The sequence below is a fragment of the Triturus cristatus genome, chromosome 5_1 (genome assembly GCF_964204655.1).
Source record: "Triturus cristatus chromosome 5_1, aTriCri1.1, whole genome shotgun sequence".
Taxonomy (NCBI): domain Eukaryota; kingdom Metazoa; phylum Chordata; class Amphibia; order Caudata; family Salamandridae; genus Triturus; species Triturus cristatus.
In genome coordinates this window covers 368,351,009-368,371,370 of record NC_140587.1, presented here as the reverse complement: position 1 = coordinate 368,371,370, position 20,362 = coordinate 368,351,009, and the positions used below count along the sequence as shown (strand labels likewise).

General features: G+C 40.5%; 1 protein-coding gene across 1 annotated transcript in view; it reads left to right on the top strand.

The window, feature by feature from the left end:
• The window catches only part of LOC146830898 (fibrocystin-L-like), a 1,500,901-nt gene that overhangs the window by 439,309 nt on the left and 1,041,230 nt on the right, over positions 1-20,362 (top strand). The window contains exon 16 of the mRNA XM_085605087.1: positions 12,746-12,914. Coding sequence (XP_085461213.1) covers positions 12,746-12,914 — 169 coding nt within the window. The remainder of the gene's footprint in view (positions 1-12,745; positions 12,915-20,362) is intronic.

Here is a 20,362-nt window from a genome sequence, read left to right as displayed (position 1 = left end):
TAATTCCTAACTATAACGTCCCTGAAACCTGTGTTTTTTTTCAGTGAATTTCTAAGGTTTTTAAAACGCTAATTTCTAGCTGTAACGTCCCTGAAACTTGTGGTTTTTTTCACTGAATTTCTAAGGTTTTTTTAAACGCTAATGTCTAACTATAACGTCCCTGAAACCTGTGGTCTTTTCAGTGAATATATATGTATATATCCAATTGTCTCTGTTTGTATTGTTAAGAACAAGAACGGCACTTTGAGGTAGATTTCAATAATTATTTCACTTTACTCAGAAAATTACATGTCTACTCGTATCAGTTGAAGCCTACAACCTTGCTCAAGACAGCGAGCACTATTTTCTTTCCACATTAAATACAGCATATAAAGTAAACACAAAAGAAGGAATGCGTAGTGCAAAACACATCAGACTGGTCAGAGCCATCTTTTAACATGCAAAAATCATATAAGAGATATAAAATTCATACATGAATATATAACCTCTCCTCTAGGTCCCCCTCTGCCCCAGGATACATGATAATAAGGCAGTACTTTAATGTTCCAAAGTTGGTAGCAGTATTGCATTCCATGAATAGAAAGCAAAACAAACATTCAACTTTATGATTGTCTTCAAATTTCATGGGGAGAAGATGGGATATCACAATTATGATCACTTCCAAGGTAAAATTCTAAAAAGTGGATCTCATTATAGCATTAAAATCAAATTTCTGATTACTAACTCACTGCTGGTGGCAAGTGCCACTATTGAACTCGCTCTTATGTGATCAACTCACCAATAAAGTGCTCAGTACCAACGAAAATTATTAAAATGCAAAGATCTCTAGAAACCACATTTCATTAGAATTACAACAAATACTTTCAAATTAATATAGTCAAATATAAGTGGTTATCCAGCCACATTATGACATAAAGAAACATGAGAAAATTAACACTATCTTCCCAGGTTTACAAAATGATACACAAATAAAAGAAATATAAAACAAAAGTGGGTTACTGTACCATCATAATTGAACCTCCAAATGTGTATCAGAATGCTGAACAGCACCCATATCTCTGGGTTCTAGAACCAGCTACATCTGATGATACAATGTAAATGTTATACAATGTTATCAAAAATCGAGTAGCCTTGTAACAGTGCACATTTGTGATACATAACAAATCCCATCCCCCTGAACAAGTGCAATGTGTTTATATATAAAAATCCAATTAACTAATTAAAGCACCCAAAGGAAGTGCTGAATAGAAGTCTACCCTTTAATAGAAGAAGCTACACAATTCTTCATCAGTGTTAAAGCCATGTGGCTCTTTCTATCCAATTCAGTTCCACAATAAAAAATGTTTCTAATTTACATAGCTCTTCCTCCATGCCTCAGCCCACTTCTTGCTGCTGTATCCCAGATCCATGGGTCCACTCTGATGGCATTTCTTGAAATGCTGGGCTGTGGGGTTGCTACGATCATTGTTCACGTGGGCTCTTATGTGTTGTAAAACACGTTTATGTATGGGTAGAGTTGTACTCCCTATGTACAGTTTTTACAGGAGCATTTAAGGATGTACACAACAAAGCTTGATTTACAGGTGAGATAACCTTTTATCTTAATGATCTTTTTAAAGGGACTATGTAGTCTAGTCAAAGCCTCTCAATTTTTGCAAGCTTTGCACTTTATGCATTTTCAAAAAAACATCCTATTGGTGGAATCGGAATTAAAGTCACTCTTAAGCAGATAATTCCTCAGGGATTTGGATTTTCTGTATGTAATCTGTGGGCATTTGGTGACAAGAGTGCCTATGATTGAGTCCTCCCTAATCAATGCTTTTGTAAAGCCTGACAGACTCTAGCATTCTCAGAGGTGTAAGTTGTTATGAATCTGTGCAAAGAGTCTTTATTAGCTTTCTTTTTTGACACAGATTTTGAGGGATTGAAGAGGACCATTTCCCTGTAATTTAATCTGGCTCTACTTGAGGCTGTTTCTAAAATAAAATCGTGGATATCTCCGTAAGAAATGAAGTATCATCTCTGCTTCAACCTGATTGTAGTCCACTTCAGTACTGCAGGTCTGTTTTGCTCGATACAATTCAGCCAAAGGGTATGCTCCTTATCAAGGGGGCAGGGTGAAAACTTCTGGCATGGAGAATACTATTCCCCGCCGTAGGTTTTCTAAAAATAGTAGTTTCCAACTTAATATTCCCTACCCAAATTGAAACATCCAAAAATTCAATTGATGTGTTGCTTGTTTTACCTGTAAATCTTAAGAGCATTATAGTTTAACTATGACATATACAGGTTGTCTTCTTAAGTGCCCTGCCACAGTACAACCAGATCATCTATGAACTTCAACCACTATATGGTATTCTCAGACAAATGTTCCATTTCAGGGCTTGAAGTGAAATAGTTGACGTACTGTTGCTTAACCTGGAGTGGGAATAGTAAATGTAACCGTCCGAAGTCCAATTCTTTCCCTACTGTTGCACACACTGGAGTGGGAATAGTACGTTTTAACCCTCTGAAATCCAATGGTTTACCTACTGTTGCACATACTGGAGTGGGAATAGTAAATCTTACCCCTCCAAATTCCAATGCTTTTGCTACTGTTGTACAGACTGGAGATGGAATATTAAATGTAACCCCTCCAAAGTCCGGCACTTTACCTTCTGTTGCACAGACTAGTGTGCAAATAGTAAATCATATCCCACTGAGCTACAATGCTTTCCCTATTGTTGCACAGACTGGAGTGGGAATAGTAAATTTAGCCCCTCTGAAGATCAACGCTTTCCCTATTGTTTCACTGTGTGAAGTGAGAATAATATATTTAAGCCCTCCAAAGTCCTACACTTCCTCTACTGTTACATAAACTGGAATGGGAAAAGTATATGTATGAATCGAATATATTTCCTAATACTGGTTAAATATGTTTTTATTTATTGCCCTTTGACTACTGGCGGTCACCAGTAGGTGGTTATATATAGGACCATGTTTCTATAAAAAACACATTTTTTGATGTGCCTATATGTTTGGTGCCTGTGGAAGGATCTTCACAAAATTGGTCCTATAAAGTGTGCCGGTAATTCTGGTTGCACATGGAAAGTTTCAGGGTGATCCATCAAGCGGGGTCGAGAAAAAGGGGAAGGTGAAAGAAAAGTGTATTTCCTATGTAATTTACCATATGGATTTTGAACACAACTACAGCCCGAACTGCTGGACAGAATTACATCAAATATGGCAGAAAGCTAGCTCTTGGTCCAAAAAGAGCGCATTTTGTATTTGGTGTTAATCCATTCAGTATTTCTTGAGTAATCAAAGGAAAACCACATTTGTAAATATAGGAATGGGGATCCTCCATGGATCCGACAGGTCCCTTGCTAAAAACCGAATGGCTGCCAACACTTCAACAAGGAAGTGTTGGCAGTCATCTTGGGACTCGTGTCCAGCTGGGTCATATAATAAACCTAAAAAAAGGCAAGTGGGCAGGGTAGGAATACCCTGACCCTCTAGCCCTGGTCCTGGGGTCTTCTTGGGACCCCACCAAGGCAAGAAAGATTTTATTTTAAATTTTTTCCACAAAATCATGACAGAGTAGCCAATCCTTGGTAAAAAGTTTTAAAAACACAAGTACAGTCTCCCGCTCTTGTTTTTAAAAAAGTTGTTGTTATATTTGTTTAATTATTTCTAGTATTAACCAATGTAGGGAACCGCCCATCAGCATCAGAAAAAGAGGAGGCAGGACAAGTACCATAAAAGAGGGCTGATGTGGCAGCTGCAGATATAGACCACCCTCGCTACCGGCAGTGACTAAGGCACCTTGATGAAGGCTCAGCTGAGACACACTGGCCGAACACAGATCACCTTAACAAGAGTGACTCAAACTGAATCATCAGGTCACATATTTGTGTCAGTGGCACTCATAGGTGAGATCCACCGGGTATCAATGCAATGGGGTTCTTAACTTAGGTACTTGAGGGTACAGAGCACCTTGTTTCAGAACACAGAGAAAATGTGCGGAAAGAGCACAAGTGGATCACTTTGTTAGCAAGACTCACAAGTGGGGATGGGGTAGTTCAGGAGATGAATGTCTGTGAGAGATAGAGAGACTCACATCCTACATATCTCAGTGAGGCTGCACCGCAAACATTCAGGATTTTTATACTTAAATATAACAAGCTCAATTTTATTTTGAACCTTAGTTTGGAACTAACTTGATAAACTGTGAAAATCTTTTTTTTTTCACTTCCGTATTTTTTACAGGTTATCCATTGCTTTCTAAAAAACACATTTCTGAATATTTTTGCACACATTTAGAGATATTTCTACTGCCTCTACATATATTTACAGCACAGAACAGATAACACCTCTCAAAATAACATGAGAGTTTGAATGGCTTCATATTTTTCAGTATTTTTTCAACAACTCTACTACAAAACATCCTACCTCTGATTTACTTAAAATGTTTCTGTCTGCTGGTTAAAGTGTGTCCTTCTTTGTTACATAGTTTCCTGTTTTTGTGATATAGAAATTGTCCACTCGTAATCTTTCTCGTAGTTTGCTTTTTATTATCATTATTTTGTAATCTTTAAAGGTGCCCACATATATTTTTAAGAAATCACTTTGTCCTCTTACCAACAGCTCTTTTTTCCTTCACCACTTTTTCTGCATTTTCCTCCTTTTTTGTCTCAGTTCTGCAGAGATACTGTAGTTGCTTATATTGCTTCCCCCCAAACTTTTGGAGGAATTCTAACTGTCTGTAATTATGTAGATCTTATTCTGTAAAAAAATAAGCATATTTACATTTTTACTCTAGCCAATATACCAACTGCTTTACTACTGACTTACACATAATGCAAAAACAGTTTTTTAAGTTATGTTGCAGTTTTAAATCTACAGATGAACCTATCTATATAACTACATGCACTTACTTCAATATACCAAATCCAAAGCAATACACTAAACATTATTTATTAGTTAACTCTTACATTTTAGCACCCTGTCGTACAACACAAGTGCATCAAATCTCACTTCTCACTTATACTTGGTGAAAGACCAGTTTATCCCTGCTGTAGTAAATGTTGAAATGAACATCAACCAAAGTGTAGAAGTACCTATAGTGTCTCAGCAATGTAAATCCAAAAACACAACAGAAGAGCTATTTGTGTACCTCGTTACCACTGTGTTAGTGCTTCATTTAGTATCTCAGTACTTTTCTACTTAAATGTATCAGATTTACATTTCGGGAAACAGTGCGTATAAAAATCTGGACAATAATCTTTGTCAGAGCATATAGCTCACTAATTCTTAAAGTACATGGTAGATGCACAGAGTGTGTGACAGCTTGCATATATAATTCACCAGATGGTTTTAAAAGACAGCATATTCCTCACTAAAACTTGTAAATACATGTGTTTGTGGTTGAATAGTGAATGCTCTCTAGATGATTGAATGAGTGCAGAGGTATGCCTAGGTGAGTCACTGAGGATACAGGTAGTGCCTGGATGATTCTCTGAGTATGTGAGAACTTCATGTTCGTTCCATATCTGCATAACTACTACCTGCTTGTTTGCATGAGTATACCACTACTATCTGGGCGTTTGGATGATGAGTGCTTGAGTAGTGCATGAATGATTAGATACATGCATAGATAGTAGTTGGGTAATTGAATGAGTGAAACTCTAGAGCATTGATGATTGCAGGAGTGTATTCATAGTATATAGGTGATTTATAGAGTGCATGGATAGTGCATACGTGATTGTTTAAGTACTTACATAGCGCTTGGCAGATTGGATGAGTGCATGAGTAGTAGTTCAGTGATTGGATGAGTACATGGCTGCTGCTTATGTGTTTTTGGTTGAGTGAACAGGTAGTGCCTGGGTGTTTAGATAAGTACATGGGTAGTGCCTGGATAGTTGAATTAGTGCATCAGTAGTGCCTGGCTGATTAGATGAGTGCATGGCTAGTGTCTGAGTGATTACATGAGTCCATTGTTAAAGCCTGAGTGACTGGATGAACCCAAATGTACCTCCGGGGTGATTGTATCAGTGCAACAGTATTGCCTCTTAATTGAATGAGTGTATAGGTACTGGATGGGTGATAGATTCACTGCAGTGTTACTCCCTGAGTAATTAGATGAGTGCATGAGTAGTGCCTGAGTGTTCGGATGAGTGCATGGGTTGTGCCTCAGGATTTCAATGAGTGCATGGGTTGTAAGTGGTTGTTTGGATGTGTGCATGGGTTGTGCCTAGGTGTTTGAATGACTGCATAGGTACAGACTTGTTAATTGCATATGTAAATGGTTAGTGCCTGGGTAGTAGGATGAATGCATTGGTAGTGCCTGCATAGTTCAATGACTACATTATTAGTGCCTGAATGATTGCAATAGTGCATATTTAGTGACTGGGTAATTGAATATGTGTGTATACAGTGCTTGAGTGATTTGATGAATGCCTGAGTAGTGGCTGGATGATTGGATGAGTGTCTGAGTAGTGCCTGGCTTACTGTGAGAGTACCTCCATTGCAGTCAAGTACATAATAGGTGTGACTATATCTATGACTCATTGTTTAAGTCCTTCTGTCAGTATGAAACTACCTGTTTTAGTGTATCTATCCTTTTCTACTGAGCTATGTGTGAGTAGAGTCTAGATATCACACTTGATATATCACTGGATACATGGCTCTCTAGGAGCTTACATTGCTCTGTTACTCAGCATGCACATGCATCATTAACTTTCTAAAACTGAAAGCAACAATTCTAACTTTTTCAAAGCACTAAAACCTTTCTTTTTGGCATAGCTACATCATTTCTCAAATATTTCTTGTGTCTTTAAAGCATATATTCAGCATTTCTCAAAGAAAAGTTACACACCGAATGAAGCTAGCACAAGAACTCTCAAGATACATTCTGCACTATTAACCCTCCTTGATTTTAAACAGAGCATGTTTAAAGAATTGCCCCATCCTCACCATATGCATGAAACTTTCAACAGCCTTAAAGAACATAGATCACCTTGTAAAGATATATGTGATTTCATGATAGCTATATACCTTTAGGCCATCTTTCCAAAAATATATAGTTCTCTACATTTTTAAGTAAACTCAGGTGTCTCATCGTATATATAACTGTCTGCAACCAGAAAAACCATATCTCACCATATAAACATATGCAAACCGTTCATATAAGTTAAAAACCACATTGACAAACACTTCCTAATGCATACCTAACAAGGATTACTACTTTATAAATCATATATAGGTGCAGCACATTTTCTTAGCTTTTGTTCATGAGTACACTACTCTTGTTTAATAATGTGACTAAAATTACTACAAATCCCAGAATGCAAATAGCATAGATCTGTCCGTTCTGCACATGATGCTTAGACATTTAAAACATTGTCATTTTTTAAGGCATTGTTCATTGTAACTTTAAAAAGTACTCACATCCTAAACATATACCCTCTGCCAGATACAGTTAATTTGATATACTTTATTTTTCATATCACTGTGATACTCCGTTTTTTTATGTAAATGCTGCACAACTGTTTATTATATAGTCCTCAATTGAAATGAAAGTTTATCATTACTTAAAATTGTGTCATAACTCCTCAACTTTTTAAAAATGTTCTGTCTCTTTCCCACCCTTTCCCCAATACGCTCTTAGCTCGGTGTATCTAGAAATCCAGTGGAACTAGTAGGTCACAAGTTCACAGCACATTCTAGAAGGAATATGCCACTTCAGGTGTGGTTTACTCCACGGGATCAAAATCATATCCATATGTGTATTACATTTCTTTTTTTAAACAACAGCCAATAATATGACTTCTTCCTAATGCATCCAACACACTACCTAATTTTATTGACTTACATGCTGAGACCATCCAATAAAAAATATCTTTAAAAAAAAGAAAACACCTCTATTTTACTACTTTTCATTTGGAAAACTATCCCATTCAGCTCCAGCCTTCTCCTGACTGCTATTGCTCCTTCACTTCTAAATGCTTAGAGTGTGGATAGTTGGCCACAGCTATGTATATTGGACTAAAGAGGCTGAAAAAAGAGAGGTATTGTCAGGGACTTGGGTTTGTCAAATGTGGAGATTACTTGGTTTGGTCAGAGAGGGTTAAAGTTTTATCAGTTGCTGGCTTTGGTTAAAACTATTGTGGATTGCCGAGCTCCTCATCTCATGATTGTGCAATGCGGTGGCAATGACCTAGGCACGTTGACTGGGGTAGGGCTGGAAATCCTAATGAAAAATACTTTTGCTGAATTGATGATGCTTTTCCCTCACACTGTCTTGGTGTACTCTAACAAATGCCAAAGACAGAAATGGAAGTGGTGTAATCAATTCTGTTCATTGATTGAAAAAGCAAGGAAACATGTCAATAAAACTGTTTCTGTTTTCCTAAGAGAATATAACATGGACTTTATCTACAACAGCAACCTGCATTTTACAGATGAATGGAACAAGGTGTTTCTAAGCAACCTGAAACTCTGCATACAGTCTTATCTGTAGATCTCAACACAAAGGCTCTTGTTAGAGCCACCCAGTTGCCCAGAATGTTGTTCATTTTCTTGTTAAGTAATATTTTTTTTTAGAATTGTTGAAATTTGTGACGATGTTGTGATGCTCTCGATCGCATTGCGAAATCAGAAAACAAAAGCAGACATTCAACGACCAACACCACATTAAAAAATGTTAATGTAAAAAATGTATTCTAAGTATTGCAATACACACTTTACTAACTACATCCCTGCTTAAAAAAATATCTTTGCAGATGCATTTTTCTAGTAAGTTTAACAGAAACTGTTTGAACTCCACTTTCTGTTTTTGTATGTGATGATGTCAATGATCTCGATGACTTTGGTAACCGCAACGATCATGTTTTTGGGAGGTGTAAAACAAATATATGCACATATTTTACAGTATTTTAGACACTGGAGGTTCATTGTTGAACTGCTTTAAGTCATATTTTTATAGGGAGTTGTATAAAAACAATCTTTTAAACGGATTTTTGGTTTTTGCGATGATGCCGGGTGCCGCGATGATATCAGTAGCTGCAATCACTGAGAATGCGTTGTGAAATGACAAACCGACAGCAGACATTCAAAAGCCACCACCACACACAAAACTTATAACTGCTAAATAGATTATAACCAACACACTAAACATGTTACTATCTAAAAGAATCTATAATAGCATGTATGAATCCCTGAATATCTCTATAACATGGTGTATAACTCTTTCAGTGGAATCTGTATCTGTATGAATCAATGTATCAGTAAGTCTCACATTCACTGTGTGAGTATTTCAGTGGATCTGTGAGATGGTGCATCAGCCTATCAATGGTTCTGTAACAAACTGTGTGACTGTCTCAGTGAATGAGTGGGTGCATCAGTGATTCAATGGATCTGTGATTGGTTGCATAGGTCTCTCAGTCAATCTGTGAGTAGGTGCATGAGGGCGTTTGTGCATTTGAAACTAAGTATATGACTGTCTGACTGGATCTGTGAGCCGTAGCATGAGTTCCTGAGAGGGTGACTTAGTGGGTGCATGACTGTCTGAGTGGATCTGTTAGTGAGTGCATGAGTCTCTCAGTGGACTAATGACTGGGCGGGTGAGTGTCTGAGTGGTTCTGTGAATGGGTACAATGGTCTCTGAGTGTGACTGTGAGTGGGTGCATCAGTCTGAGTGTATCAGTGACTGGCTGAATAAGTCTGTGCGTGGGTGTGTAAGTGACTGTATGGATGTTTGAGTATCTGAGTGGGTGTGTGAGTGAGTTTTTGAGTGTCTGAGTAGATCGGTGAGTGGGGGTAAGAGTGTCTCAATGGTCTCTGAGTGAGAGCATAAGTCTCTCAGTGGGTGAGTGAATGGGTACATGCACGAGTGTCTGAGTGGTTCAGTGAGTGGATGCATGAGTCTTTGAGTTTGTGCATGCATATCTGAGTGAGTCTGTGAGTGGGAGTGTAAGTCTCTGAGTATATGAGTGAGTGACCAAGTGCAGAAGGCTCTAAAAGTGTGTGAGTAACTATGTGGGTGTGTGAGGGGGTGTATGAGTATCTTAGTACATCTATGAGTGGATGTATGAGTGTCTCTGTGGGTCTGTCAGTGGGTGTGTGAGTCTCCATGTGGGTCTGTGCATCGGTGCATGACTCTCCAAATGAGTCTGTCGGTGGGTGCATGAGTATCTGAGTTGGTCTGTCAGTGGGTGCATGAGTGCCCAGGTGGGTCTGTGAGTGGGTGTAAAAGTCTCTAAATGAATATGAGACTGTACACATACACTTATGAGTGGGTCTCTAAGTAGATATGTGAGACTTTGATTGGGTCTGTACATGGGTGAGTCTCTGCCCAAGTGAGTCTGTAAGTGGGTGCATGAGTAACTGAATGGGAATGTGAGTGGGTACATAGGTTTAAGACTGGGTATGAGACTGGATTTATAAGTGTGTGAGTAGGTATGTGAATGGGTGTATAAGTATCTGACTGAGTTTGTGAGTGCATACATGAGGTTGTGACAGTGACCGGTGAGTGTGTACAAGTTTTTATATTTTTATTATATTTTCATCAATATTTGCGGTGTAGCCGCGATATTCGCGATGTCTTTGCGACGGTACATTGGGGGCCGCACTGGCAGTCACAGCCTTGTAGTGAATATCTCCCACGATCCCCAAAAATTTGGGGGACGAATAACTTGTCTCACTAATACCCCCATTTCTCAAACATGAGGTCAGAGTATATCCACCCTTATCCCTTATCTTGGCTTTCACAGAAATTTTCAGCCAACCATTCCCTGGATAAAATGTCAGCCACCACTTTCTTTTCAAGTTACGTCCAGCCAATTACAGCATTCCCACTGGCGCGCTTTCATGGTTTACCTTGAACACATCATGATTTCACAGCGATCAACGCAAAACTGCTGTGAAAAATCCGCAGCCAGAGATATTACTATATCGTTCAATTATATTTGCACAAAAACTATGGATTTGCACCAAGTAACAAAAACATAATCTGCGTAACAACATCTACCTTTCTGGCAAATTTGGTGTTCCGTACAGAGGTTTGGGCTCTAGGTTCAACAACACATCCCTATGGGAATTAACATTACAAATGCACCCTTATTTGGTGCCCTTATTTCTTGAGGCCCCCTGCAGTGATTATCCCAAAATTTTCCATGACACACAGAAGCTAATTTGACACTTTTTGGGGAAAGATAATGAAGATTGGTCAAACAATGTCAAACAATGCCAAAGTTATAGGCAAGTCAACATTTTTTTTCCTACGGACACCTGCTGGCAGTCACTGGTAGGTAGTTTAAGTTAGGACCTCATTTCCATTGGAGAAGGAGGGTTCCAAAACATATTTTTCCCATGGCCATTTTGGACACGACTACAGCCAGAACTGCTGAACGTAATTACACCACATTTAGCACAAAGGTAGCTCTTGGTCCAGAAAGCAACAGTTTTGTGATCTGGTGCAAATCAGTCCAGTAGTTTCTGATATATTAGAAGCACACTGGATGACCAGGCCAGGGCACCCAGGTAGAAGTGCCTGGATCCCAGGGGATGGGGTCCCTGGGGCCGAAATCGGCCCAGGTTGGGGCTTGCATGGCCCTCCTCCACCATTAACTCCTGGCTGTGTGGGTGAGTGAGTGGTTGTGTGAGGGGCTGTATTAGTTAGTGAGTGTCTCTGTGAGTGACTCTATAGGTGAGTGAATGCTTGCATGAGTGGATGTAAGGATGAGTGAGTGGGTGTGTGAGGGGCTGTTTGGGTGAGTACATGGGTGTTTAAGTGGCTGTATGCATGGGTGATTTGGCTGTGTTAGTGGCTGTATGAGTGAGAGAGTGGGTGTTTGTGTCATTGAATGGGTTTGTGAAAGGGCATGTGAGTGGTTGGGTTGGTGTGTGTGTGGATGTATTAGAGGTTGTATGGGGGTGTGAATGGTTCTGTGGATGAAGTCATCAGTTATATCATTTGAGATGTCATCAGTGATGTCACTGACCATGTCATGAGTGATGTAATATGTGATGTCTTAAGCAGTGCATTGCGGAACATAAGTTATAGTTGGCTCAGGTATTCACTGAAAGTGAAATCAGGGCCTAACTATAATGTTGCTGTGAACTTTGGATTTTTCAGTGAATATATTCATATATATTTATAGATATATATTTTAAATAACTGTGTTACATTGTATAAATATGTTTATATAGGATCATACACCTATACATGTATGTGTCTTTATATAAGTATATATTTATATATAGTATAAAATATTAGTGAGATTTGTTTAATTAACATTATATTATAGGTATTTTCATATGTTTTTAGTGATATTAGTGTACTTACCATTATAACGATAGCGAAACAATATTTTTGTTACATGATATTGTTGATTCCGATATTGTGTCAGTGATCTAGTACTATAATGGTTGTGGTATTGAGCACATTGGTAATGTTTGTGGTCATGCTAATGATGGTGGTAGAAATGGTAGTAAGGGTGGTATTAATTGTCTTAGTTGTAATGGGAGTGGTAACGTCGGTGCAAATGGTGGCAAATATGTTAATGCCAGCCGTCATACTGCATGCACCAAATTAGCAGTTTCACCCACTGCTGTGGCATCTCGGAAGCAGTAGGTTTTCCTCACAATCACTTCCAGGCAGTCTAGAGTGCCAAGAGGCCCACCAACGGCTGATGTGTTTTTTGTGAATACATACAACATGCGCTAACGCTGAGAACAGCAAAAGTAACGCCACTCTGTTTTTCAGGTACTACATAGAAATGTATGTCCTGCACTACAGTTATGAAAACTATAATGGATTTGTCGAAGTGGGATTATCCAGCGGGTTCTCTTCCTTCATTAACCAACAATTTGTGGATGCTGTGAATGAAGCACAGGCCCTCGAGTCCACTTCTGATCTCGTACTGGAGAAGCAGGTTTGTTCGTTAGCAGCATCTCTTTGCAGCAATGAATGAATTCATTTTATTGCACAATTACTTTAAAAAATTGCAATTTCCCAAATCTGTCTAAACACTTTAAATCTATAAAGTGCTGATGTGCTTTTTGTACCACAACTTTTAAAATGAGCATGGTTCTGATGCCTAGGAAACCTTTTATCTACCAACCCCACTCACTCCTGGTTTACAGTTTCTTTAAATACCTTCTTCGTTCTATTTGTTGTGTGATTTGCAAGCATTAGGTGCTATATCTTATGTGCAAATTTTCCATAAAATTGTTAAAAGAACCTGCAAGCAGTATGCAGTGCTCAATGGTGAGGAACAAGGTACCAAAGTCTGCATTGGTGATTAAAAAGTGTTCAACTGCCTCTGCTGGCTCTCGTGGGCAGGTGGGTCTTCCTTTTCTTTACTGTCGGCTGGTCCCTTTAATTTGCTCAGCCGAGATCGTGCCTCTGTCATGTATTTCCCAAATTTGGCCAAGTCTTAAAGCAAAGTACTAGAGAAAAGTGCTTATACTGCATCTGTGCATGTCCATACCCCTTTTGACAGGAGCATTGGTTTCAGTAGCTTGGTTTTGCACCAATTTAAAAAAGCCTTATCACCATCTTCTTCAATAATCTATGATTTACAACTGTGTTTGAACAGTAGTAGGAAAACAAGTTAAGAGTTCAAACTAATGTTGCCCAGAATCTGCAAGGACTCAGCATTTTCACCAACACAATGGGTGTTTTAAATTTTGTAGCATAACCTAATGCTGTCTAACAAGATTTAGGGACTAGGCTGGAGCAGTTTTTTTCCATATGTGTCATCATGATGTCTTATAATGTTTCCAGTCGCACCGATTAGTGACAACACCAGTTGCTGCCGGCATTGCTTACTAGTGGGGGGCGGGCGCGGGGTCGCGGTAATGGACGAGTGGTCACGAGGGGAGGGGGGTCACATGGGGATGTTTAAATAATAAATAAAATAAAACTTACCTTCTTTCCCGGGTCCCGCTTCTTCTGTCTGCTTCTGTTTTCCTGCCTCCGCAGCAACTGGAAGTAGGCAGCCTCCCTCCCCTCCCCTAAGTCAATCACAATGCTGCAATGGCAACGTTATGATTGGTCAGGGTGGTGCCCAACCAGTTACATATGGGGAGACCATTTTCTTCATGTAGGCTGCATGCAGCCTACATGGAGAAAAGGGAGAGTGCGCATGACTGGTTTGGTCGGACCCAGAGGGCCGACCAAAGAGTCAGGACCTTCAAGATTGGGCAAGCCACTCCTTCCCTGCCCTCAAGAAGACCCGCCCGCCCCCAACCAAACCCTTCTGCTTTCTCACACTGCCAGAAGCACGAAACATAAAATTATATTTATAATACCATTTTATGTTTCTGCTTCTCGCGCTGCAAGAAAGCAGTGGGGCGACGCTCCTCTGGACACATGGAGGAGCCGCCCCTGGACAACACGTATAAATCTTTCACCTAAAAATGATCATCTTTCATGAAAGGACTGCATGAAATCACCTCAGAAATATCACAGTGGTTTTTGCGGTGGCTTCAAATAACATTTTAAACTGGGGGTGAATAAATCCATACCCTGGAATTCATAAAATAAGAAAAACTGCCAGCCTAGTCCACTGCAGCATGATTATGAAAACATTGCACAGTCAAAGCTTGGAAAGCAGACCAATTGTTTTATCTTGCAGCATAATTGGCAAATATGCCGAGCAACTGGCATGTTATACAAGTTTTCAGTTTCACATACGAAATATCCCATTACTTTCATGTTATGCCAAAGCAGCTCAATATTCCCCTTGCCTATTTAGTTCAGCTTCTAACATATTAAAATAAAAAGGGGGGCACAGGGCATTTTGTGCTCAATTTCATTAAAACATTAAAGACTTGACTATAAATAAAAGACACAGGATTGCTAGGCAGTGCAATTGTTCTTTGCAAGTTGCTCCGATCTATCATTGTTCCTTCTAAGTAGAGAATCTATTTAGAAAAGGGAGAATTGGAGCAAGAAAAGAAAAACAAGTCTCATAATTTCTAGCCGTAGGCACCAGAGCCTCGGGTTAAATAGATACATCATGCTCAAAAAGGAGAGTTTTCCCTCAGATTAGAGACCTTGCTAGTTCAAACAGAAGATGTATCCCACAGATACTTCTGAGGCCCTAGTCACCAATACTTATGAAAGTTTCAGAAAAGTATATCAATACTGCTGATGGGTTGCCTCCATGCAATAAAAGCAGAGCAGCAAGTACCATTTGACATCAAAGAACTGGCATCAACAGTGGTCTCAATTCACCATGCATTGTGTCGAAATTATCAGTTTTCATTATTCTTGCCAATGCGCCGGATATTGCACTGAAACATCAGCTTGTCATCTTTTGACTATACACCCATCTTGCCATCATGTACAGGTTTTTCATTTTTGTAAATACATCCATCTATCCTCAGATAGCAGCCTTCTCTTTGAAAAAACATATATTTATATATTTTAGCCTTTAAGTAGCGGTGTTTCTTTTCTCATGAATTAAACTATTTCTAGCATGATATTTTCAGAAAATACTTTTTTAAATTAACACATTTGCCTTCAGGCATCAGCCTGCCATTATTTGCAGCATACTCATTTCGACCCTCAATTTCAGTTTTTACGTGTATTAAAGACAATATTCTGGACTTCAAAATATCACTTTAGTGATTTCACTAAGCCTGCTACTTGACAGAGGAAGACACTGCTAATCATTACTCACCACCTTATCACAAGGATGCTCAGCAGGTGACAATATAGAGACCTGGGGCCAAAATCATCATAGCGCTGCATGGCCCTCGCATCAAAATGTTGCATGGCCCATGCATCATGCAAAGTAATGAAAGGGAACACAACACTAAAGTCAGATTTACCCTGCCACGTAAGTCCACCTTGGATGGTAAATTTGGAGTAACGCAAGGCACTGCAGGTCACTGCCTTGTGTTACTCTACCCCATGGAGGCATAGGGTGGGGCTTGGGTCTTTCCACACATTCATCAATGGATCTTGCCGCATTCCCAGATTTATCATGAGTGGCAGATCTCTCTTCTCATTTTTCCTCTTTCTATATGTGCTGCATGCTGCAGCACACATAGAAAGAGGACAAATGCCTCAGAGGATTGGTTTTATGCAGGAATGTGCAATCTGGCCTGCAATGCACTATGACACAAGGGTGCCTGCATTGTTGCTAGGCAGCCAAATGTGCACCCGCCCAAAAAGGGAACAGGAATGCACCATATATTGTTAAATACGACACATTCCTGCTCTGTCCTTTTAATACAGTTAAGCGCAGCAAGGTGTCTTGCTGCATTGCGTTGTGTGAAATATTGATAGATCTGCCCCTGAATAACTAGGGTGGATGCCAGATTCCAAGGAAAGACTCCTTAGGTTAGATGTGTCCTTCAGATGTAAGAGAAGATAGCCATCTTATGCTTCGAGTAGCCACAAGATGATAGGAGTTCCCACAAAATTCCAATAATGTCCATCTTATGTAATGGATGCCCTCCTTAACTCAGGGATGATGTTGTGACATGTCACTAATTTATGCTTTTACAATAATTCAGAACCATTGTGAAGGACATAATATTGTTCTAGATCTAAGAATGCAATCTTCGTTTGAGATGTACTTGGCAGCCTGTGGAACTTGGTGTGCTGTGTATTGGCCTTAGGGCTCTGTGCACTTTACCACTGCTTGCCAGTGCTAAAGTGTTTGTACTCTCCCCTTTAAACATGGTAAAATTGTCCTACACCCAATTGGCACATTTAATGTACTTGTAAGTCCCTGGTAAAATAGTACTACATGTGCCCAGGGCCTGTAAATAAAATGCAACCAGTGGACCTGCAGCACTGATTTTGCCACCCACTGAAGTAGCCGCTTAAACATGTCTCAGGCCTGCCACTGCAACCTGTCTATGCAGTTTCAAACTGCCATTTCAACCTGTCAAAATAAACTTTTCTTAGGCATAGCCCTTCCTTTTTAATACATATAAGCCACCTCGAAGGTAGGCCCTAAACAGCCCGTAGGGCAGGGTGCAGTGTATTTGAAAAGCTGGACATGTACGTTTAACTTTTACTTGTCCTTGTAGTGGAAAACTCTTAAATTCATTTTTCACTACAGGAAGACTTACCTCTCCAATAGGATAACGTTTAGTTAATTGAATACTTTTAATTAGTGATAACTTTTTATTGGGAGTTAGAAGGACTATCAAGTTTGGCTTTTAAAGAATTGTAACTTACAACCCTCTTTAATGGTATTGTCAGATTTTTTGTCACAATTTAGAAAGTTGGCATTTTCTTTTCTTCTGCCTGTGTCCTGGGTCACATGACTAGTTGTAGCTGGCAGTTGGTCTTTTAGTATTTCTCCTAGACAGTGAAGTGAGGACACCAGGTTTTGGCAGGATGGTACATCTCTGAATTGATGAGGGGGAGAAGCTATCATCTCCCATAATTCCACATCACAAATGCTCTGCCTAAGCACAAAGGTTTTGATACTAGCCTATTGTGCCCCCAGACAATCTGAGGCCAGGCAGGGAGGCAGGTAATTCCGAACACCTTTGCGAGTGGAAACCACCAGAATCATCTTCTACTTCAACGTGGGCACGAAGTATAAATATTGGACCCTCTGGCACAGTTCTCCAGTACATCTCTGGACCTGTGGAAGACTCAAATAGACTGCTGTGCTAATCTGCCAGAAAGACTGCTACTATGGTGCCCTTCTGCCTGAGTGAAGGACTGGGCCTGCCTCCTGAATACAGGTCCACCAGAGTGACTCCAAGGACCAGTTTGCTGGCCTGATCAGAAGCGTCAGGCACAGAACAGGCTTCAACCATCTTGACCCCAGCACCGGGACTCAACCTGCTGTGAATATTGTCCCCCAAGTGGTACCATCCCAGTCCTAGGCCTTTGGAAGTGGACCTGAAGGTGCTTTTCCAGCCCTGCTGTGGTCCCAGTATGATGCATCACAATATATCACCTCACAAAGGTCTATATCAGATCTCCTGTGCAATGCATCTCCCATGCAGGACATCGCATTGCAGACAACAGCCTTTTTGGAACCATCACTGCATGGCACATCCTTTGTGCTGACCTTTGCATCACCAGCCCCTCGTAAACAGCATCCTCAACAATGACACAGGTCTTTCCATTACACGCCCTGCGACTTCTTTAATACCAGCCAGTGTGCAATGCTCGACTTTTCATCGCAAGACCCTTGTCGATGGCATCCTTGATGAGGATGCAGGTTCTCATATTGCAGCCTCACAGCTTCCCGAAACTGCCGCTGAGTGACGCATCTCCACACCAGAACCTTGTATTGCCTCTGCTGCGTGATGCATACTCAACATGGGACGTCGCAACGCTCAGCAACCAGTATTTAAGATACTCTTGTTCAGCAGGCATAACAGGGTCCATGTATTCGGCCTGCACTCCATTTTGGTGGACATGAATTTATGACTTTGCCCCGGTCCGAACCGATCGAATATCTGGAGCTGGCAGTTTGTGCTTGTAGGTACTAATTTTACCTTAAACTTTGAAGTTGCATATCTCAAGTTCTACTGGTTGTTTTTTTTGTCATTTTGCTCTTCCAATTCTTCATTAAAATGTCCTGTTTTTCTACATTGGTGTATGAATTTTCTTTTGTTGTGTTTTCACTGTATTACTGTTTGAAGTACTGCATACATACTTTACACACTGCCTCTAAGTTAAGCCTCACTGCTTTGTACCAAGCTATCCTACTGCTAATCACGGGTTAATTTGCGGTTTGCTTGTGACTTCACCTTGACAGAAATTGTGACTGCTGCTTAAGAAGGGATTCAGCCCCTTCAACCAGTAACCCGTTTCCAACATTGCTTTTCAGCTGTGAGATTTGGACTTGCATTTGTGCAGTGCCATACAGCGATTTTGTGTTATACTAAAACCCCAGGTAAATTATTTGATTCCAATTCGAGTTTTTTAAAATTCTCCTTGATGGGCTCTTTTGCATTTTCAAAACATACTCTCATTTCTACCTTACTGTCTGTGACTATACCATCAGTAATGAGATTTGAGGTGGCCAGCATTGAAAGTTAGGCACAGTTGAGCTCAAACTGTTTTTTAAGGAAAGGGACTAAAAATCAAGAAAGGCACCAAGAAGTTGGTACTTTAGGCAGCTCTGAGAGTTCAATGGTGGTCCTCCAGTTGCTGACAGCAAAGGAGGATGGGCTCTGAAATGCTGCACTCACCTCCTGAGTTGGAGCTCCCTGCCAGAGCGTTAAGCAGTGTATCTTATCTTGGCTTGTCCCTAGAGGGGCTGAGAGACAGGAAGGCAGAGAGAGAGCTTCTGCTGAAGATTGCCAAGCTCAAGATGGAAAAATAGCTAAGCCTGGAGGAAAATAAAGAGCTTCTGGCTCTAGAATTGAGCCAGAGAGAGCTGGACCTAAGAGCTAAGCAAGCAGAGTCGAGCAACCATGGTGGTAGCATGCCCACTGTGTCAGAGGGGGAGAAGAAAGTTTACATACCTAAAGATATGTTGCCCAGCTGTGTTGTAGGCCATAACATAGATAAATGGTTTTCTGCCTATGAGGTGACTCCTAAAATGCACAGGGTCCCAGAAGGGTTTGGGGGGCATATTTCTGGAAACACACGCCTAAAGTGGGGAGGCATACGTTACTTACACTGAAGGTAGGGGACCAGATGAAATACCTCCCAATGAAATCCGTCCTTGTCACTAAGCTTGCACTCGCCCCGGAGAAGTACCGCATTAGGTTCAGGAATAGCCAAAAGATACAGAATCAGTCTTGGGTGGACTTCTTTGACTATGCCAGCAAGACACTGAATAGGTGGGTATAGGCAGCAATATTGATGATTTTGATGGGCTGTTTAATCAAATACTAACAGAACATATGTTCAAAACTTGTTTTACAGACCTGCGCCAGCACATAGTTGATAGTAAACTCGCTGATTCTAAGGAAACAGACCTCTGGGTCAGCACCAGTGTGTCCAAAAAGATATTTGGGGGAATCACCAGAAGGCTAGTCAGGGTTCCCTACAGAAAAAGAGGGGGGTGAAACTTAAAAATACGGAGTTCTTTAAAGGCCCCCAAAATAATTCCACAGGGAACCTTAGTAACCAGTCCCTATCTGAACCATAGAAGAAGATGGGAGGGGTGCTGCATGGCCCTCTCCTAAACTTGTAATGGCCACAGGGTGCGTGGTACCAAGGGCCCCATAAATGCATGTAGAGGGGTCTGGCCCCTTGGGATGTGGTTTCCAGGGCCTCATAAAGGCTTGAGGAGGCGGCTCCTTCCCCAAAAAGTAGAGTTCACTGACCCCACTGGGCCCTGACTCACCACAGGGGTCTTATTTTAGCAAGGGCAGAAGCCTGCCACTCTTTTTGATAATCCTCAGATCCATGGAATCAATCAAAAAAATGTTACGT